The sequence below is a fragment of the Rhinopithecus bieti genome, unplaced genomic scaffold, assembly GCF_001698545.2.
Source record: "Rhinopithecus bieti isolate Rb0 unplaced genomic scaffold, ASM169854v2 scaffold_5982, whole genome shotgun sequence".
NCBI classification, from domain to species: domain Eukaryota; kingdom Metazoa; phylum Chordata; class Mammalia; order Primates; family Cercopithecidae; genus Rhinopithecus; species Rhinopithecus bieti.
Window position 1 is genome coordinate 1,752,653 of NW_016805132.1, and position 22,291 is coordinate 1,774,943.

General features: G+C 48.6%; 1 protein-coding gene across 1 annotated transcript in view; it reads left to right on the forward strand.

Annotated features, from left to right (window-relative positions):
• Positions 1-4,637: 4,637 nt before the first annotated feature.
• The window catches only part of SLC18A2 (solute carrier family 18 member A2), a 37,554-nt gene continuing 19,900 nt past the window's right edge, over positions 4,638-22,291 (forward strand). Inside the window, exons 1-10 of the mRNA XM_017871271.1 lie at positions 4,638-4,785; positions 5,223-5,358; positions 7,502-7,853; positions 16,934-16,992; positions 17,563-17,646; positions 17,920-18,012; positions 18,767-18,856; positions 18,970-19,013; positions 19,089-19,149; positions 21,620-21,715. Of these exons, the coding sequence (XP_017726760.1) occupies positions 5,238-5,358; positions 7,502-7,853; positions 16,934-16,992; positions 17,563-17,646; positions 17,920-18,012; positions 18,767-18,856; positions 18,970-19,013; positions 19,089-19,149; positions 21,620-21,715 (1,000 nt within the window). The 5' untranslated portion in view covers positions 4,638-4,785; positions 5,223-5,237. The remainder of the gene's footprint in view (positions 4,786-5,222; positions 5,359-7,501; positions 7,854-16,933; positions 16,993-17,562; positions 17,647-17,919; positions 18,013-18,766; positions 18,857-18,969; positions 19,014-19,088; positions 19,150-21,619; positions 21,716-22,291) is intronic.

Consider the following 22,291-nt stretch of genomic DNA (forward strand, 5'->3'; position numbering starts at 1 on the left):
GAGAGAACTCTGGATCATAGGGTGGGCACTTACTTAATTCCACCAAAAAGTTCCTGATTGCTCTCCAGAAAGGCTGCGCCAGTCCCCATGCACCCCAAGGAAAGTACCCTTGTTTCCCTATATTTTCACCAACAAATGGCCTCGCCCAACTTCCTATTGTTGCCAGTGCTCTGGGTGTAGGGCTGCGTCTCGACCTCATTTTAATAGGCATTTCTCTGATTACTAGTGTGTGAGTGTCTCTTCATGAGCTTGGTAGCTATGTGGGCTCCCCCTTCTGTGACCTATCTGTTCCAATCCTGTGCCAGCTCGCTGGCTCCTGCCTGGCTACTCTACTCTCCCTTCCTTCCCTGTCGGTGTGTTAACTAGTACGCCAGGTTGGGCTAGCCTAGGAACCATTGAGTCTCTTGGGATGGTCTTGTTCGTTTCTGCTCTGACCCATTACTTGCATGTCACAGCTTAATGCCCAGGTGTTGAGGGTATTGTCCTTGTTTCCAAGTTCTCTGGTGGGGGAGCATCTGAGGATTTTTCCCCCAGGAAACACCTACACCTTCCCTGTATCCAGCACTTCCCATTTTCCAGTAACAGAGAACACCTAATGGATGTCAGCCACTAGGCAAGGCCCATCCCACTTTCTCTCTATAACTACGCTGGGAGGGAGGGACTGTTAACCTGCTGGAGAGACAGATAAGCAACTGAGGTATGTAAAGGTCAAGCAGCATGACCAAGGTCATGTAACTTATAAGGGACCCCCACTAGGATGCTGTCTACAGCTTAAACTCCTGTTAGTGTATCTCCAGTAATGTCTATTTCAAATAACTGCTATGTCCCAGGTGGCTACTTCCTAAATAGAATTTAGAAATTATCATTCCCAAATATTGAAATGTAATGAAAAAGTCAATCCTAGTACCACCTTTGTACCTCCTCAGTCCCCAGTGTCTAAAAAAGGTGCAAGTGAGTGGAGGGAGAGGAGGGAGGGTTACTTCCCTCTAGAGAGGAAGTAACTCTAGAGGAAGTAACACTTCTTTGAGGGTTACTCAAAGGAGGAAGTGAAGTAAAAAGAAGTAGCACCTTCATGAGTGTTTGTAAGGGAGGGGCCTGTCTGATGCTGGACTGCATGCTTTCCTCCAGGAAGCGATGCTGGGACTGATAGTGGATGAGGAAATAACTAGAAAAGAAGAGGAAGAGGAAGGAAAATGTGCAAAGGCCCTGCGGCAGAGAAATGCTGAGAGGAATCACTGTGGCCAGAGGGGGAAGGCAAGGGCTGAGAGGTATCAGAAGTGGCTGTGGAGGCTCTTCAGCCTGGAATGGCAGGACACTGAGTGTATATGACGATGTCCCAAGCTTTTGAGACCCTCAGTTTTCATGTCTTCCATTCTAAAGCTCATCTGGCTGAGATGGACCTGGGTGGGGACATGCACATGCTCCTGCATGGCTTCCCCTCTCCACAGTCTCCCATCTTCCCCTGGGCAAAGAAAGGCTCCCTTCCTGTCTACCCTGAGTCTGACCCCCTTCCTATATACAGTGTCCTGAGGCACAAAAACATCCTCGGCACCAAACAGAGACTTTTGGTGTCTCTTTCATCAAGGCTCCAAAAATCCCCTCCCTATGCATCTCTTAAGTAACGCACTTTTAATACAATTTTCCTTTTTATGTTTAATAATTATTTATCAAAATGCATATTTGTGTATGACGTCTTGATCATTTAAATACCATTAATCATTGGTATAATCACATAATCCTAAAGAGAATTTTAGAGCCTTATGGCCATAAGAAAATATTTATTTATTTATCTATTTTTGAGGCAGGGTCTTGCTCTGTTGCCCAGGCTAGAGTGCAGTGGTGTGATCATGGCTCACTGCAGCCTTGAATTCCTGGGCTCAAGTGGTCCTCCCACCCCAGCTTTCCAAGTAACTGGGACCACAGGTGTGTACCCACGCTCGACTATTTCTTAAATTTCTTTTGTAGAGGGTCTCACTATCTTTCCCAGGTTGGTCTCGAACTCCTGGCCTCAAGAGATCCTCCCACCTCAGCCTCCCAAAATGCTGGGATTACAGGCATGAGTTACTGTGCCTAAACTTTTTTTTTTTTTTTTTTTTTTTTTATAGTTTCAGCTTTTGTTTGGGGATTCAGCGGGTACATCTGCAGGGTTGTTACATGGGTGTATTGAGTGATGCTGAGCTTTGGGGTATGATCGATCCTGTCCCCCTGGTAGTGAGCATAGTACCCAAGTTAGTTTTTCAACCTTTTCTCCCCTCCCTCCCCCTCCCCTTTAGTAGTCTCCAGTGTCTATTGTTGTCATATTTATGTCCATATGTAGAAAATTTTGAAAAGCTAATGCATATTCACATATTTGTCATAGTTCACATAATAGATAATGTGATGAATACAGAATTTAAATGATAAAAGCATTACAGTAGGATAAAATTATGTTGGAAACAGAATGGAAACATACTTTAAAGGGGTAAAGGACACAATGTAAATATTTTGACTATTAAAGGGATACTTGTTTATATTTTTAAGTATAACATGGCGGTTTTGTGTTCTTATAATATATAAATTCCCTTGGGTATATTTAAAAGAGAGAGATAATAGTTTTATATATAAAGGTCAATAAATACAATATGCCCTATTTAAATATATGATTAAAAAACTCATTTTAGATGCCAACTTGAAAATGTATAAGGCAAACATATTGTTAAACATTTTTTAGAGGGTTTCAACAAAACGTCTGAAGACCCTGTTATAGGCCATACTATTCTAGGGGTGGTGGCAGTGATCGGGAGGCGGGAATGCTGAGCTGGCATTGTCCTTGGAGCCATCTACATCCAGCTATCTGGGCTGGAGTTTGGTGTGGCTTCCAGTGTTCACTGCTATGATGCTGCTATCAGGTCAGAATGTCAGCAGGGATTTGTGTGGACTTTTACTGTTTCCCCAGCATTAACCACAGTGCCTGGCACATAGTAAGAACTCAACACATATTCACCGCATGAATGAGGGGCGGGCACTTACAGAGCTCTCACTTTGTGCCAGGCACTGTGCTAAGAGCTGCCTATGCATTCCCGTGGAATTCTCACAACCATGCTGCAGTAGGTCTAGTGAGTATCCCCATTCCAGAGATGGTGAAACTAAGCCACGAAGAGGATACATAACCAGCTCAAGGCCACCAGTCAAGGAAGTAGCAGACTGGGACCTGGGCATGCTGGTAGGCACCCTTTACCATGATGCTTCTCTGTCCCCGTGGTCCCTGGGGTAGAGTCTGCATCTTGGGTTCTGAAACTCCAGAGCAAGCACTCTGGGGCACTCCGTGAGTGATACCCTCCTGCCATCTTAAATGGCTCTCTGCCATCTGCTTCCTCCTCCTAAGTGGTTTTCCTTCTGTCCTCCCTGTTTAATATTTAAGTTGTGCACATCCTGCGACATCCTGGAGACCCATGTTCCTGACCTACCTACCTATTCAACCATCTCTTCTCACACATGGGGTAGCCATGGGAAGCACAGGGGGTCTCTGCAAGGGAGTAGGGAGGCAGAGAGAGCGAGGACAGCCACACACCACACTGCTGTTCTCAGTGGCCTCCTGCTGACAAGCTAACATTAATAAAACAAGGCCACTCTTCTGCTAAGAGACTGTGACAGGGTAACATTTATTCTAGGTGGCTTTCCAAGAAAACAGCTCCTGCTCCCATGGTCCCCTCGGAGGGCCTGCAGAGCTCCAGCGATGTCAGAGGGCATCTGTTTGTTTCTCCTTTGCTTCTAAAAGGGACCTGTAAATCAAAGGCAGGCTCTTAGCCCTTGGCAGTGAGGATGACAGGTCTGCACCAGCTACATACAGGTCCCTGGCTCTAGGAACCACCTCTCACCCAGACGCCCAGGCACAGCACAGAGGGGCAAGAGTACAGGACACAGGGCCTAAGCCTGATGCCCCGCCCACAACCCACCCCCTAGCCCTTTCTCAGAGGCCAGGCGCACTCACCTAGCCTCCAGGGTCCCCTGCTCAAGTGGCCCCAGAGGCCCAAACCCACTGCTCCCACTTTCTGAGACCTGGGACCCTCACCTCCCCAGCTCCCACCGCAGGGCGACACTGAAAGGTGTCCCCCTTTCCCCCGTCACCAACTTAAGGATGCCCAAGGCTCTAAGGCTCCTCAGAGTGGCACCCCCGCATCGGGGCTGCAGAGGAAGGAGAGGGGAGGGAATGGTGGGTGCAAAGGGTGGCTTTCTCAGGAAAGAGAAGCCTGTCCCTGGCTCCCAGCACCTGTCACCCCTGGTGATCTTACCCTACGGCCATCATTCCCGTCCTCAAGGCCCATTTCAGGGACACTGAGGCTCAAAGAGCCACTTGATTTATTCAAAGCAGCTCGGGCCACTACTTGGAGCCACAAGAAAGCCTTGTCTCCTCGCCTTGGTCCCTGGCGCTTCACCCTTCGTCCAGGGTCTCTGACCTCTTTCCCTCTGCGCCCCTGCCGCTTCCCCAGGCTTGGGTCCCCAAGGCGCTCGGCCACGCGCAGGGTCCGGGGAAGAGGCGCGGCCGCGGCCGAGGCGGGGACAGGGAGGCGGCGGCCCCTCCTGCGCAGCGACGGCGCGGGCGGGCGGAGACCTGGGCGCCCCAGCCCCCCGCCCCCACTCCCTCCGGCCGTGACGTCAGAGTCGGAAGGGGTAAACTGAGCGGCGACGGAGGGGCGCTGGGGCGGAGACTGCGACCCGGAGCCGCCCGGACTGACGGAGCCCACTGCGCTGCGGGCGGTGGCGCGGGCGCGGAGGACCCGAGCAGGCATAGCAGGCGACCCCGAGGTAACGCGGCCCCGGCTCCCTGCTCGCAGGGCGTGGAGCCGGAGGGCTGCGGGGCCGGGCCGGGGGAGGCAGGGAGCTACGCGGGCGGGGCTACGGGGACCCCGGGGCAGCCGGGGCGCAGGGCGCAAGGTGCACGGGGCCGGGCGTGCAGTTTGGGAAGTGGCACAGTTGGGGGCGTAGGGGATCCGGGCAGCGTCCTGGGGGTTCCAGGTTGGGTCGCCAGATTGGGTCCCCGACGGCGCTCGCGGGCGCTCTTTCCAGGGAGCGCAGGCGCTCGTGGGGACTTGCTCGAGGCAGGTGAGCCGAGGCTGGGGCGCCCGGGGGTGTCCCCGGATGTCGGTGTGCGCAGCTCCCTGACTTGCCCTTCTGCGGCCTGGGGGGCGGGAGAATGGGGGTCTCCGGCCGCCTTGGGTCCTCACCGCGCGCCGCGCCCGCAGTGGAGCCCCGGAGACATGGCCCTGAGCGAGCTGGCGCTGGTCCGCTGGCTGCAGGAGAGCCGCCGCTCGCGGAAGCTCATCCTGTTCATCGTGTTCCTGGCGCTGCTGCTGGACAACATGCTGCTCACCGTCGTGGGTACGTGCGGACAGGGCACCCCTGCCCCGGCACCCCAATCCCGGCGCCCCTTCCCCGGCACTCCACTTACCCCAGCGCGGTCCCGGAGCTCTGCCAAGCCCCGGGAAAGTTGGAGAACTCGCTTTGCAGAAAAGACATCCCCTCCAGGCTGCCGCGCCCGGGCTAGGAGGAGCCACTTTGGTGGCTTCGCTTTCCTGATGCTCGGGTCAAAAACTGTGACATCCGATAAGACCCAGAACTTATGTTTCCCCCTGATAATTTCCCGCATCCTCTTGCCTGCTTTCACTGCGATGAAAAAGATTTCTGTTCCAGAAGAGAAATTCCTGAAAGTTCAAAATTACGTGTTAGAATAATTATTGGGCTACTCGAAAATGCAGGTTAATAATCTGGTGTAGTACCTAAAAGAGCAAGTTTCGATCCCTTACTCCAAAAAAAAAAAAAAAAAGGCATTCAGGTATATTGTATTAGTGAATGACTTGAGATGGAAATATTTCAGGAACCATTGCAAGAGCGATTTGAACAATGTTGATTTTATTCTTTTCCTATAATGGAATTTTGAAAATTAAATAATTGAAATTCAGATCTCTTAATTAGGCCCATTAACAGAGAAGCATTTGGCATGCATTTCCTTAAAAAAAAAATCCCGATTTTTAATGAATGAAAAAAAAATCACGACTCATTTAGACTGTAAGTGGTGGGAGCTGTTTCCTTTCTCTCCATTTGCAGGTTTTCTCACAGAGGTTTTCAGAGCATCTGATAGATTTCATCTCAAGGAGTTATCAGAGCCGTGGAGCTCATCCCTGTTCAGTACCAAGGGTATTAGTTCTGCTTAGGCTGGAATGCTCCATTGGACACATGTGCTCACAGCTTCCATTATATGTTTCACAATTTAATTTGTTTTTTTGTTGTTGTTGCTTTTTGTTTTGTTTTTTTGTTTGTTTTTTGAAATAGAGCCTCACTCTGTTGCCCAGGCTGGAGGGCAGTGGTGCAATCTTGGCTTACTGCAACCTCCACCTCCCGGATTCATGTGATTCTCCTGCCTTAGCCTCCCGAGTAGCTGGGTTACAGGCTTGCACCACCAAAGCTGTCTAATTTTTGTATTTTTATTAGAGACAGGGTTTTGCCATGTTGGCCAGGCTGATCTTGAACTCCTGACCTCCCAAAGTGCTGGGATTACAGGCGTGAGCCACCAGGCCTGGCCTGTGTCACAGTTTTGCTTTTTCCTTGTGAAAGTCTTAGAAATTCTTAAATCTTACAAGTTGTAGGAAAAATTGCAGATTCCCACTCACATAACGGAAGGATGAAGTGGGCTTGTTGCAGAATTTCCAAGTTATTACTTCCTGCAGGTTAATATTTTTCTAAGACACATAATGAATGTAGTTTTCTGTTTCCTTGATTCATTCATTTGAAAGTCTTTTGAGCCTCTCTTTCTTAGAAGCACGGGTTGACCCCAGGTCAGCACTGTCTTGACATGAGACCACATTTTGCTTTTCTGAAATATTCCTTGAAGGAACAATGTGGAAGAAACCCACAAATGACAGAATCTGTGGGAGCAGTCAGTTCAGCACAGCAGCTGCCTTTGAGAGGAGACAGTCTTCTGAGCCGTTGGGGACTTGGTTCTTTCTAGTGAGCTAAGGAAAGTGAACTTGCTGCAATGTCGTAGACATCTGGCACAGGGCTCCTGTTTTTGGGGTAGACCTGCAACCTCTCTGGATCTCTTCTGGCATTTGACACAACCATAGTTTTGTTGTTGTTGTTGTTTTGTTTGTTTGTTTGAGACAGAGTCTCACTCTGTCGCCCAGGCTGGAGTGCAGTGGTGTGATCTTGGCTCACTGCGACGTCCACCTCCCAGGTTCAAGGGATCCTCCTGCCTCAGCCTCCCAAGGAGCTGGGATTACAGGCGGGTGCCACCATGCCCAGCTAATATTTGTATTTTTAGTAGAGAGAGGGGTTCTCCATGTTGGCCAGGCTGGTCTCAATCTCCTGACCTCAGGTGATCCACCCACCTTAGCCTCTCGAAGTCCTGGAATTATAGGTGTGAGCCACTGCTCCTGGCCGATGCAATCGTAGTTTTTTGCTGACTTTTTTTCCTGGAGAGGGTTTCAGTGTGATCACCACATTGCCATTCTGTTCTCATCCCCAGTCCCCATCATCCCAAGTTATCTGTACAGCATTAAGCATGAGAAGAATGCTACAGAAATCCAGACGGCCAGGCCAGTGCACACGGCCTCCAGCTCAGACAGCTTCCGGAGCATCTTCTCCTATTATGACAACTCGACCATGGTCACTGGGAATGCTACCAGAGACCTGCAGGAGGGGCCGCTTCATCAGACCACCACACAGCACATGGTGACCAATGCATCCGCTATCCCTTCCGACTGTCCCAGTGAAGACAAAGACCTCCTGAATGAAAACGTGCAAGTCGGTCTGTTGTTTGCCTCGAAAGCCACTGTCCAGCTCATCACCAACCCTTTCATAGGACTGCTGACCAACAGGTAGGGCAGACGACTTTAGTCAAAGAGTTTGATATTTGTATTAGTCTTAGCTTATGTCCTTCCTGGAATTCTGCCTCTTATTCATTGGTGAGAGTCTGGAAAATCCCTGGTGGGTGAGCTGGGGAAAACCCAGTCTCCTTCTCCTATGTCTCTGTTCCCAGGTAACCACAATTTCCTATTCTATTCTCCTTTCTGTTGCTCAACAAGTAAGAAAATATTAAAAGAGACAGAATAAAGAGAACCTCTTTTACCGAGTGGGAGGACTTTGGCCTGTCTAAATGCCAGGTTTCATAAGTGCGTTTGTCAGAATCGTCCTTGGCAGCAATGAACTCTGCAGCCGCCATGGCTGTCATCCTGTTTTAGGAGCCATGTGGCCTCCTCTTGCCTTCTACCTCAGGCCATGAACTTCTTTGTAGAGAGTCAAGGTGTCTTCTTTTGGAGCTGGCATGTTAAAGGCTCTCATAGATACCAGGTAGGGAGTGTGGGAAAAGGTCGGATGCACTGCTGCATAGTTTGAGCTCCAAGCTGATGCCAAGGTCACGGGCTGTGTTCTTCCCCTCTGGTGGTTACATAGCCATGTCCACGTGCATGAAAGGAAGAGAAATGAGGCTATTGTCTGGATAATCCAAGCTGCCTAAACTAGCTTCAGATGAATCAGGCTGTTCTAGATTTTTTTGAACCCACATTGTTTGGAATAACTGTTTACTTCTCCACTGTTGGTGAAGTGTTTGTTCTTCTACAGCTGAGGTGGACCAGTTCTGCCTGGTCCGTGGGTGCTCAAAGCTCAGGACGAGGGCCTTGCAGCTGAGAGGAGGAGGCAGGCCCCCAAGGTGTCAGTGCAAGGAGTGGGAGCTGGTAGAGTTGAGTGTTGGTGGTGGGCTGCCAAGTGCACAGTGTAGCTACCTAGGTGGAAATTATACGTGTGAGGCATACCTATTGTTAAACATCAGAAATGGTGGGGAGGGGCGTGCCCAGAGTCCTACCTGCACACCAGGCCCAGAAGCAGGAACAAAGACTAGACTAGAAATGGAGGAGATGGTGGCGGGGAGAGGGCGGAACTAAGGAGACAGGGGAAACCAGGGCTGGGCCAGGCTGTAAGAGGCCCCAAGTGCTGGGCTGAGAAAGGAGTGGGATTCTGTGTGGGGCAGTTGGGAGCCATTAGAGATACCAAAGCCAAAGAGAATGAGTGAATCAAGCACAATGTTAAACAGGGTAAGTGGGCAGGGAGCAGGGAGAGCTTCGCATTTCCTCTGCCTGTGGCATGGGGAGTGGGGCGCAGGACTGGCTACATAATTTGTGGGGTTTAGTGCAAAATGAAAATGTGTGCCCCACATTCAAATATTATGAAACACTTCAAGGTGGCAACAGAGCGTTAAAGTGACCAAGCTCTGAGAGCAGATCCCTGTGCGACTCTAGGGTTAGGGGCACTGAGAGCTGAGGAAGCCTTGGGTGTTGGCTGGGGCTCAGGGAGGGGACGGCAGATCTGGCCTTCCACCAGCACAAGCTGCCCTTGGACACGTGGAGCTTGAGTCGGACAGGAGCACTTTCTCAACATCTGCAGTTTGATTTTCTGGAACGAAGGGTGCCATTGAATTGATTTCAACAATCTCAAGCCATGTCCAGTCCTCTAGTCTGTGCAGAGCAATATTCTAAGGTTGCTACATAAAATATGCTAAGCAAATTAACCCAGCGAAGGGCTGACTGTGAGCCCATTAAGAAGGTGACATTCGGTGGCTCCTCTGTTCTCAGGAGAAAAACCAAACAGACCTCAGTAGTTGCAGGATTGTTTTCTTTCCTTTTTTCAAGACTAAGAATGCTTCTTAAAATACATCTGGTATAATTACAGAAAATAGCTCAGGGTTTTGTATTCTGAGAAAGCAAACAGCTCAAATACTGTATGTGAAAATTGAGGACATTATCGTAATAATGCCTTGCCAGTCACTTGGGTGGAACGTTGCTAGCTGTACAGTGTAATACTTAGAAATTTGGCTGAAATGATGTGAGTACTCCAATCTTCCAAACGCAAATGGCAAATGAAAAGCTTTTTTAAAATCCCATTCTTATTTTAATGCATTGCTTCTGTCATGGGGAAGAAGCTTGTCTAAAACCAGTGAGCCCTTTCCCATGTTAAATACTCTAAAGGCTTTGAGGCTACAGCCACACCAGGCTCATGTTTGGGACTTCAAAAACATTGTCTTCAATTTTGTGACTTGTGAAATTTAGTCTATTCTTATGGTGAGTAATCCACTTTGAAAGTTATCTGGAGCAAAATTGTAATCCCCTACTGTTTTGCTCAGCTACCCAGCAAATTTGAAAATGATTTTCTAGTACTGCCTGGTAATATGGAAGGGCAATTTTTTTTTCTCTTTTCTTTTGAGATAGGGTCTTGCTCTGTCACCCAGGCTGCAGTGCAGTGGAGTGATCTTGGCTCACTGCCACCTCCTGGGTTCAAGCAATTCACATGTCTCAGCCTCCTGAGTAGCTGGGATTACAGGCGTGCACCACCATGCCTGGCTATTTTTTGTATTTTTTGTTAGAGATGAAGTTTCACCATGTTGGCCAGGCTGGTGTCAAACTCCTGACCTCAGGTGATCTGCCCACCTCGGCCTCCCAAAGTGCTGGGATTACAGACATGAGCCACTGCGTCTGGCAAGCAAACACATTTTCATATTGTGATCCTGATTTGTGATTTGTCTCATAATTTCCAGGCCCAATAGCTATGAATTTGGGGACTGGGCAGCTCTTCTGGACACTCCAAGATTCTGCTTCCCACCACAGTTCAGATGGAAGCAGAGAAGGGACAAATGCATTCCATTTGCCTTTAATAGTCTTCAAGGAGTTAACCTGTGAGCCATTGCAAACAGTCTTTTGATGTAAACTGTGCCAATCACATCCTCCATGAGCAAGATGTATGACTCAAGTCTTCAGTGTTATAAACAAATGTGTTTAAAAGCTTTTTAAAATTGGTTAATATGTTTCTGATTAAAGAGTAGTTTAAAATATGGAGCATCAGAGCTTGCAGAGACTTTTCCCGAAAGCTTTTGGGCCAGTCCTAGCATTTTATAGGCAAAGGAGTTTGCAGTTGAGGAGGAGAAAGCATTTACCACGACAGTGGCGGGACTGCAGCCACATGTCCTGACTGTCCGGTTTCAAGCTTTGTTCTTCTTCGCTTCCTGTTCTTCCCACCTGCTTACAATTATACAGCTTGTACTTTTAGCTACTAGAAATAAAGAATGCAGCTCAAAATCTGTCTTTCTTGCACTGACTTGGGCTCTTCCTGGTTGTACCAGGCAGAACTGCTGAAGACCCAGTGAGTTGCTGATTGCTATTTTTAATCGGTGAGCAGAGAGTTTAGAAGAGATCAGCCTGATTCCTGTGGACATGGACCCTCCCTGGTCCCGGAAATTTTCAGTCTTTTTCCAGTCCCTGATGTGAACTGGTCCAACCTCGTGCATCCCTAAAGATGTGTGGGAAAGCTGCCTGTAGCCAGGCTGGGCAGAGCTATTCTTTTCCAAAGCTGCTTGTTTCAGAAGTGGAACCCACTCTGAATTGAGACGTTCTACAGCGCACCACACCATACTTGGACTCCCCTATTCACAGTCATGATGGTCCCATGTGAGGGGCTTTTGTGGGTAGGAGACACAAAAGATAGGCTGCCTGTCTGTTTATTTGTTTATTTATTGAGACAGACTCTCGCTCTGTTGCCCAGGCTGGAGTGCAGTGGGCCTATCTCAGCTCACTGCAACCTCTGCCTCCCAGGTTCAAGCAGTTCTCCTGCCTCAGCCTCCTGAGTAGTTGAGACTACAGGCGCATGCCACCACACCTGGCTAATTTTTTTTGTATTTTAGTATAGAGATGGGGTTTCACCATTTGGCCAGGCCTGTTTCGAACTCCTGACCTCAAGTGATCCTCCCGCCTCAGCCTCCCAAAGTGCTGAGATTACAGGCGTTAGCCACCACGCCTGGCCCCATCTGTTGTTTTTAAATATTTGATAAGTTCTCACACCAAACCTTGAAAATACAGAGTAACAATTCTTGGGTTCATTTAGCTGCTAATAGGATGCACATTCTTCCTGTTTCATTTGTTATTCAGATACTATATTTCTACTGAAAATATATGACCAGATAGGTAGCAAAAAACCTTTGATTTGGGTGTGTGTAGTGATCACCTGGCCAATAGCACACTTTCCAACAAAGCCTGAGGATGCTGGGTTGACCTGATTTCCATGTTGGAGCCTCTTACCTCTCATTTTATAATTCTGGCTGAACTATTCATTTCATGAGTGCAGTTGTGTGCAGGTGGTAGCAGAAATTATACTAGTGATGCTTGGTCATCATTTGGTCTAAGAAGCAAATTTTAGGTGTATATGTACATAAGAGGAATGTTCCAGGCAAATGAACAATGGGACAACACGTTCAGATTTCTCTCTTCCTTCAGTCAGGTAACGATGTGGCATTGTGGTCTTGCTTAGCATAAGGTTTAAATAATAGTTGCATCTTCAGAACCGAAAGATATTCCACACCAAACGACTGGCTTGGGAAAGAGTTAACTTCATTGCTGGGGACCGTTTCCCTTGGCTTCCTCCTTAGCTTGTCATTGTCTCGGTGGTCTGCTTTTTATCAAGCCAGCGTCAGTGGCTTAATTTATTTCCATAGTTACTTAGTATATTTGAAAGCAGTTCTTTTTCCTTGCAAATCTTAGCTAACATCTGAACGACAAGGAGGAAGCCACAGGGCATGAAATCTCTACGAAATCTATGGTTTTATTTTATTTTATTTTTTGCTAGCTTCAGCCAGTGGGTCTGAAGTGGGCTTTGTAGGAATAAGCAGTGACCTTTTCAGCTTCTCTATGGACAGGGAAACCAGCTGTTTCGAGAAGGGATCTCCCATCCTGGATGTGGTTAGGATGGTAGGCAAGGTTTGGTGAGTCTTTGCTTCTGAAATCAGAGGAAACTGGCTGTGGAATTAGAACATTCCTAGGAGAAGCAAAGACTCCATTAAGCTGTGTGTCAGAGAACAGGGCTCACGCCCAGGAAAGAGAGTACGTGCCCCCTGGAACTCTCTGGTAGCTGAAAAAGACAAGCAGGACCTAAGAATTTTGACAAGCAAAATCAAAGAATTTTGTTTTATCTACTAAATGATTGACACACCTCCTGCTATAGCCAGGCAAATTGAAAATATCAGTCCATTTACTGACATTCTTTTACTGCACACCTTTTAGGAGTGTGTAGGGATCACTGGAAGGTAGCTGTTGTCTCTCGTTGCATCTGGTGATAGTTTGTACCCTTCGGGGCTCTGTAGTCTGTATCCTTTTTGTAATTTACCATGGTAGAGGAAACTATGGTTTTAACAATCGTGAGAAGAGAGCTTGCATTAGTCTCCATGGCAAGGATAAGCTAATTATTAACACTAGAGAAGTATTGTCCTTACTGACCATTTCGGGACAGACGGGGTTTCTGCACTGACTAAGTATATATAATTAACATAACTTTTATTGTTTTACATGTTGTTCTAGGGATTCAATATATGATTTTTAGTCTTACTCAAATTGGATTAACTGCTTTGTGATGCTCTGTAGAGGATGACCGTGGGCCAGGATGACATTTGGCTAAAGGTTTGCCGAATCAGATCTAGCTCTGCTTAGCAATACTTTAATTGAGATGGCCCTGAATTGAGACAAGGGGGCAACTCAGACACAGATTGTGACTATTGTCAGTTGAGTTTCTGTCTGTTTAGGAGATACTGTGGGGAAGCAGAAAGGGTTTGGTCCTTCTGCCCACCACTCAATGACTAGGGGCACTGGACGACCCTCCTTCTATGGTGGATGCTCGAGGGGCCAGAAGAGGTTGAGGGCGGAGACCCAGGAGCTTCCCAGGGTGTCTTCTTTGCCTTGAAGCCGAGCTCTGGGGAAACATGATGCCCAGCGCTTACCACCGAGCAGCCCCTGCAGTGGCTTGGCCTGTTTTGAAAGTGCAGGCACAGGTGTGTCCGGTACCGAGAAGGCGGCAACATGAGCCTGGTTGTATCTGAAGCCATCAGCTTGCTCTGCAGCCAAGGGTGAGCCACTCTGTCTCTGAACCTTAGCTTTCTCATCTAAGGTGAGGGTTTGGACTGGCTAGCCCCTGAGTTTCCTTCTAGCTTTGATGTTTGTTTATTCCATACATGCATTGTTAAAATCCCAAAGAAAATTAGAAAGAAAAACAGTAACTGCAGTGTTTCTAAAGAAAACACAGCACCTCAGATGGTAAAAAAGAACCCTCTGTGGACACAAAGCCTGTGGTTTTCAGTGAAACTGTGCACCCTCCATCCCGCGTGCTCCCGTGTCCCCACCCAGGTGCACATCAGCAGGGCCCAGCACATGTTACCACACTCAAGGTGTGCCCGTAGCCTTGGATTTGGGGTAAATAATTCACCTCCCTGAGCCTCAGTGTTGATCATCTGAAAAATGGATAAAACCAGCGACCCTCCCTTGGAATCTCAGGCCACTCAGCATGCTGGTTGGTTCCCTGCTTACAGTCGTGGGAGTGTCTGAGTCTTCAGGTAGGGAGGGACCTCAGTAGCTTCCAGCCCACCCCAGCTGTGCCCCGATCAGTTACCTGGCTGGACTGAACAGTGGGCACAGTATGGCTGGTGATTTGGGGGTCACAGACAGGGGTTGTCACATTTTATTGAGTTTTGTCCTGAAACCACCCATTGCTTCTGCCTACAGTCTGGGAAAGGGCCACAGGTGCCTTATTTGGCTTCAGGGATGTCCCTGCAGTCTGAAAGGTTCCATATTAGAGCCTTAAAAATAGCCAAAATGAAGAACTGGTGAAAGAAGAGTGAGGCCCCTAATTCCCACAACTTTGACATGTACTGGTACTTCAATGACTAGATTTTCCAAATATATGTTGAACGGTGGGAGAAGCCTGTGTTTATTCCAGGACAGTCAAGAAGATTGTCATATGCCTGTTCTTTCGTGGGACAAACTGTAGTTGCTGAAAATAAACTGCCTGTGAGTTCTCCTCTCTGAGCCTCCTGGACATTTCCTGATTCAGTATCCCACAGTGCCGTGTGAGCCCCCGGTGTTGGGTTTCTTTCGTCCACATAAATAAGGGGCACAGAGAATCAGCTCTGGGTGGGCTGAGACAGGAGAAGCTGCCACCCAATGGCCATCTGAACTGCAGGTCAGAATCCTGGCATCTTCTCTGGTTTACCCAATTTGCTTGGAGCCCCACTTTGTGAATTACAAGCTCACCTCTGTTCACAGCAGGGGAATCTTTGTATGGTTTGTGGGAGGGGCCTGACTCTCTGGGAATCTGTCATGCTTGTGAGTTACTCTCTGTATTTTTGGTATTTGGTTTCTGGATATAGGTGAAGCAGTTAAAAAATATTTGAGTATGGTCAAGAAAACTTTTGGAAAGATTCTATTTAATGCCGTTTGGGTACCAGAGGAAGTGGTAAAGTTTACAAGGAAAAGCCATGTGGGAATGGCCCAAGTGAAATTAGTCTGATGACATCTGATAAGTAATGACAGATGTCATGATGTCATGCCTCAGTTTCCTCATCTGTAACATAGGGAGGTGAAACAGGGCCCTTATTAAATCATGACTAAATCTGGCGGGTGTAAGTGCTGGGATAACTGAGTTTAAACTTTAAATGAAGGCGATATGATTATGATTTTTTTTTTTTTTTTTTGAGACAGAATCTCACTCTTTCACCCAGGCTGGAGTGCAGTGGTGTGATCTCAGCTCACTACGACCTCCCCTTCCTAGGTTCAAGCAATTCTCATGCCTTAGCCTCCCAAGTAGTTGGGATTGCAGGTGTGCACCACCATGTCTACTCATTTTTTTGTATTATTATTTTTTTAGTAGAGACAGGGTTTTGCCATGTTGCCTAGGCTGGTCTCGAACTCCTGAGCTCAGGTGATCCACCCACCTTGGCCTCCCAAAGTGCTAGGATTACAGGCATGAGCCATCATGCTCAGCCGATTACAATTTTTTTTTATTAAATCCTAGAATGGAAGAACCCTTCCAGGCTGTGCCCGGAGCTCAGGAAGCTTGGCTCTTCTGTCTTCCTGGATTCATTTGATTCCTCTCCCGGTTCCTGAGGGTCCAGAGCTAGAGACAGAAGAGACTTAGAGATGTCAGGCTCTTCTGGGTTGGAGCAAACCTGCAATTGGACAAGAGCTCAGCCACTGTTGGCTTCCTCTCAAGGCAGAGGGGCTGGGAAGCTGCCTGTACCCTCATGCCCCACCCACAGAGCAAGGACCCAGCTGTCTACTTGATTCAGCAGAAACAGAGGACAAAGAAGGAAGAGAATGAGGGAGGAGATGACATTTCTTAGGCACCTTCTATGCTCTATGCGCTGGTGTTAACAGTTTAATATCCATATCTCTTTCCGTACTCCAGTCCTGGGAGGTGGGCGGTGGTCTCTCCGAGGGGCTGAGAGGAGACCTCCCTAGATTAAGTGGCAGGGTCACATGTCCAGCCAGACATGGCATAGGGAAATGCCAGGGTCTTTCCAGCGGCCCTGTTGAGCTGGCGCCAGAGCCCTAGGTGAGCAGTGGTCTTGCGGAGCAATTTGGATTTTGAAATTTTGCTCAGAAAATGAGACTTTTGTCTTTGTAGGTTGGCCTCATGGGGTCAACAGGAAGGAAGATCTTAACATCTTGCTTCCTAATGCCTCTTAGACATACTGCAGTCTGCCAGTTGAATCACTTGATGGCCTTTTACCCGAATCATTTGATTGCAGTGGCTCCTTTGGGAGCGCTCTAGCAAAGACTATAATTAAAGGAATCATTTTTTAAAAATGATGGAAATAGGGGCCGTGTATTTTGGATGTGTTCTGGGTTACTTGCCAATATTGTGTTAACATTTATTTCAGAGAAATTTCTGTTCACAGTGGCAGTCCATAAATGTATTCACGTTCTAAGACAAATACAAAAAGGTCACGTAGGAAGCACCAAGTATATGAATTTTCAGAAAAGTCCACCAAACACTTATCTGTCTGATCCCAAAGGGTAGCCAGGAGAAAATCAATATAAAGCCTTAAAAAAATAGCCTGCAGTCACCAGATTTGTGTGATGTTTGTGTTTTGCAGAATTGGCTATCCAATTCCCATATTTGCGGGATTCTGCATTATGTTTGTCTCAACAATTAGTAAGTGTCTGGTGTTTTCCTTCTGAGTGTGGGTCTCATCAGGGTGGGCATGGATGCCCATGAGGCGGGAATTAAGAATACAACCTGGGGGCGGGGTGCTCATGCCTGTAATCCCAGCACTTTGGGAGGCGGAGGCGGGCGGATCACCTGAGGTCAGGAGTTAGAGACCAGCCTGGCCAACATGGCAAAACCCCGTCTGTATTAAAAATACAAAAAGTAGCTGCGTGTGGTGGCATGCACCTATAGTCCCAGCTACTGGGGAGGCTGAGGCAGGAGAATCACTTGAACCCAGAAGACGGAGGTTGTAGTGAGCCAAGACTGCACACTGCGCTGCAGCCTGGGCGACAGAGCAAGACTCTGTCTCAAAGAAAAGAATACGGCCTGGGAGGTTTGTGTACTGGCAACAATTGCAGAAAGGAATTAATAGAGAGCTTTTTATGGAACAAAAGCACAAGGTGGCTAACATGCAAATACTCCACTGGGTTAAGGGGGGCTCCTGAAATGTCCCCGTTGGGGACGGTTGCATCCCAGTAGTACTGATGTGCGGTCTTGGACCCCTTCTCTCGGCAGTGTTTGCCTTCTCCAGCAGCTATGCCTTCCTGCTGATCGCCAGGTCGCTGCAGGGCATCGGCTCGTCCTGCTCCTCTGTGGCTGGTAGGTGTGGAATGCCTGAGTGAGTTCGTGAGGGGCCCCTTGCAGAGTGAGCTGGACTCATTCAGGGAATTCAGGTATTGGTGGTGGTTGGAGTGCTGGGGATTCTTGGAGAAGGTACCCACTTTCCTCTTGGGTTCTGCTTGGTCTTACGTTTTAGTGAATCTGACAGGTTTGGGAAGATCACAAGGCTGGCTGGAGAGGGAAGGCAAGTCATGTATTATTCTTTTGCTATTCCCTGGAGCTGGCCTTTTGACCATTTCTTTCCCTGTGTAGGGATGGGCATGCTTGCCAGCGTCTACACAGATGATGAAGAGAGAGGCAACGTCATGGGAATCGCCTTGGGAGGCCTGGCCATGGGGGTCTTAGGTGGGTAAGGCCCCTGTGTAGGCGAACTGGCAAGAGGGGCCTGCCTGGTGCTGGACAGCGGCAGTCCTCACCCCGTGACCCTGTCGAAATTTGCACTGACACAGAAATTCCATTTTTATTTCTTCCTTTCCTGCTTTCATGAAGACTTTGAAAAATGGTAGGAAGAGCCCTGAGCTGGGGTGGAGGGGATCAGGACTACCGCTACGTCTGCCCCAAACCTCCCTGGGCCCAGATGGAAAACCAAAGGTTGAACAGGATGGTCTGCCAGACCCTTTCCTCAGGAACATTCAGTGAGTTGTAATCAGGGAGAACCTTGCCTTCTGGGTCTGCCTCCCCCACCTGCCCTGGCTGACTTCCCAGACCAGGGGGCAAACATCTTCCCTGAGAGGGATTCAGAGCCTTTCTCTTCCTCTCCCGATTGCCTGCGCTGTACGAGGAGCGAAGTCCCTGTTGACACATTTTCTTGTGCAGAAAGAGTGCAGTGGAAGCAGCCCAGCCCTGGGCCTGGATCTTGTTTCTCTCGGGCCTTTGCTTTCAGGTGACCTTTATAGACTCTTGCCCATTTCTTAGGAAAAGTCACTTGGAGGAAGTTACCAAGACAACTGAACTCTAACTGAACAGAACAATAGAGCAGACACCCCAAAACCTTATTGGAACAAAGTAGAGAGAGAAACACAAGAGGCAAATAGATGGTTCTAGTACGGGGAGAGGGCATGTGTCCCAGGGGCGGTGTCCCCACTTTCTCTCCCTGCAGTGGGCCCCCCCTTCGGGAGTGTGCTGTATGAGTTTGTGGGGAAGACGGCTCCGTTCCTGGTGCTGGCTGCCTTGGTGCTCTTGGATGGAGGTGAGTGAGTCCATGTGGGCACCTTGCCGTGACCTTGGCATCCGTGCCGGCACGCGCTTGGGCCACACCTGCTTTCTGAAGAGGGGCTTGTCTTTTTTATTTTTATTTTTTAGCTATTCAGCTCTTTGTGCTCCAGCCGTCCCGGGTGCAGCCAGAGGTAAGCGGCTGGGAATGAGAGCCCTGGGGAAGGGGGCATGGTGATGCTTCTGACGCATGTTTTTTTTCTTGACAGAGTCAGAAGGGGACACCCCTAACCACGCTGCTGAAGGACCCGTACATCCTCATTGCTGCAGGTGGGGCTCTGTGGATTTTCTCTGTCAGGGCAATGCGAGGTGATGGCCGCGTGCTGGAGGCAGGGGTGGATGGCTGGGCCTGATTTTCGTTTTGCTGCTAGAAATGTTGGGCCATAGAAAAACAGAAAAGGCAAAGAGGCTACAAGTCAAAGGAAATGGTTTTCTTCCACCATTGCTTTCTGACACTCAGCCAAGGCCCTTTTTGTCTTATTTGGGGAAAATCGAAATGGCGTATGCTGGGCTCTGCAAAGCTGCCTGGGTCCCAGGGGATGCCGGGCTGGGTTTGTTTGGAGCTAAGCTTGCCTACTGTGTTTGCGTGGAAGGCCATCATTGTTTGACCTTGAACTTTCCGGAAGGAATCCTTGGCCTCATGGCAAGGGTCCCAGGTGGGCAGTCTGACTCACCTTGGTGTGTATGAATAGAAACTGACAGCAGAGCCCCACAGGGACCAGAGGGGCTCCCTTCTTGCAGAGAGCATCCCTGTCGAGCAAACAGGGAGGCCGCTCAAACACCCTTTGGCTAAAGGACATGCTTCAGCCTAGAGGGGCTAAAAGAAAGCACTGGGGTTTTGTAACTCTTGGGAAGGATAATGGTCTGCATCTATCCAAGGGACTGTTCCCCAAGACTGTCCCAGTGGCAGGAGGCTGCCTGCTTTGGCAGGCCCTGGGCTGCCTAACCAGGGACCAGCCTTGTGAAGGTGCTGCTGGGCCTGAGTACCGAGGTAAGCAGACCCTTGGGGTCAGGCCAGGAGAAGGTCTGGCCGCATACTGACGTGTTGGTTTCTGGGGCAGCCTGCACTATAGCACTGGACCCAGTTAGGGTTAGATGTGTCTAAGCAGGGCTCCCTAACACAGGTAGGCTGGAAGGCGCCTGGGAGAACTGGGCACCAGTAGTTAAGTTCAGCCTTTGTCAACCCTCAGGCTGGTTGTGTTTAACCCTTCTGCTGCTGGATTTGATTAGGGCAGCAGGTAAGTAACCCTGGCCAAGACCCTGTCTGTCATGCTTGTTGGCCAATGGGATATGGAGCTGGCATGGTGACTTCTTCATGCAGTGAAATCTGCAAGATGTAGGGGCATCCCAGAGCTCAGATGCTTCTGGAATCCTGGCATCCAAGGTAGGGACAAAGAGGTATGGTAAGGGATGGGGGCTCCAGAAATGTGACTCCCTGAACCTTGCACACATCTGGGCAGTGCTTTGCAGCCTGGGCCTGTCCTGTCTTGGGCTTCCCTGGAACCTCACTGTCTAGTCCTTGCTCACAGGAGACACAAAGATGCTACGCAGCACTCCTGGACTGTCATTGACACTTCCAGGCAGCCTCGACTGGGGGAGGGAGTTGACAGCCAAACTCCCTCCCCCAGTGTGTGGGAGGGGAGTCCTGCCATTGATATGCTCTGCCTTTAAATGTCACATCGAATGAGCAGATCTTTCTTCATTATATGTGCACCTTCATCACGATTGCACAATATTCTTTGAATTTGTTGTAGCAAATTAGAGGTTCCAAGAGGCACAACACAGGAAGTTCCCAGAACAATGGAGAACAGTTCTGTGGGTCTTTTTCCAGATAGTTCTATATTTACAAAGGGTTCTGATTAACAGAGTGATCACGAATATTTGCATAGATGCCGTTATGTACAGCTGACTTTTGAAAAATCCCCTGATGAAAGGCCGGGCGCGGTGGCTCAAGCCTGTAATCCCAGCACTTTGGGAGGCCGAGACGGGCGGATCACGAGGTCAGGAGACCGAGACCATCCTGGCTAACACGGTGAAACCCCGTCTCTACTAAAAAAATACAAAAAAAAAAACTAGCCGGGCGAGGTGGCGGGCGCCTGTAGTCCCAGCTACTCGGGAGGCTGAGGCAGGAGAATGGCGTAAACCCGGGAGGCGGAGCTTGCAGTGAGCTGAGATCCGGCCACTGCACTCCAGCCCGGGCGACAGAGCGAGACTCCGTCTCAAAAAAAAAAAAAAAAAAGAAAATCCCCTGATGGCATGCCTGGACTGAATCCACCTGATCTTGCTTGGATTTTCTGGCGTTTCAGGGTATCATTAGAAATGCCCATGTTTATTGCACAGTAAAACACAGATGTGAGAGCCTCAGGTTGCCCCTAGACTGTGTGTGGTCTGGAAGTGGCCTGGCTGCTGTGTGGCCCCAAGCAATCTACTTCATTACTAAACTGTGCTCCCTTTCTTCATTGATAAAACCATAATTGGGTAGGTTAAACCAAAGGATCTCTAGGGCTGCCTCCAGTCCAAACTTTGTCTCTGGGATTCTAGCTGTTTTAAATAAGGACAACGACGACGATGATGATAATGATGATAAACAGTCTTTGCTGTCCTCTTGATATGTGATTTATCCTTTACTTAATGGAAGTAGGAGTTGCGGTTATCTGAGCTGTAGGCGCATAGAGTCTAACTGTGTCTGGAAACGAGAGAGGAGGCAGAAGCCACTACAAAGCCCTTCCCTCCCTTACAGGCTCCATCTGCTTTGCAAACATGGGCATCGCCATGCTGGAGCCGGCCCTGCCCATCTGGATGATGGAGACCATGTGTTCCCGAAAGTGGCAGCTGGGTAAGGACTGGGGTGGGCTCTTCTGATTCAAGAGTGTTTGTTCCCAGGGCATCCCTGCTGAGTTGCCCTTACCGGGATGATAAAGTGATTGTTTCTGTTTGACTCTTAATGGGGTCATTGCTTAGGGCAGCCTTGGGGTCTGTTTGTTCTCTGGTTTATCCATCATCCCTGAGAGGTGCAGAACTCACACAGACACATCAGATCTGGGCAGAAATGAGAGGAAAAGTACAGTCAGCATCTTCCCCTGTTTTGGAACTGGACTAACTGTACAGCCATAGAATTTATGTGAAAAAGACTAACAACAAACCAATTGTTAAAAGGATTAATTCCTAAAAAGTATTTTTAATTTTGAAAAGTAATACATGCTTATTATAATGAAATCAAAGTATGCTGATTGAGGAAGTAAAACATTTTAAATTTCATGCTCATCTTTCCCCTCCCCAGCCCATCCCCTGTGATATTCATTGTTAACGGTTTTATGTCTTTTCTAGAGGGTTCTGTGTTTACCACCCTATTGCATGAAATGCCTAAAAATCCAACCAAGTGAATTTTGCCATTTACATCACTGTGTGACCT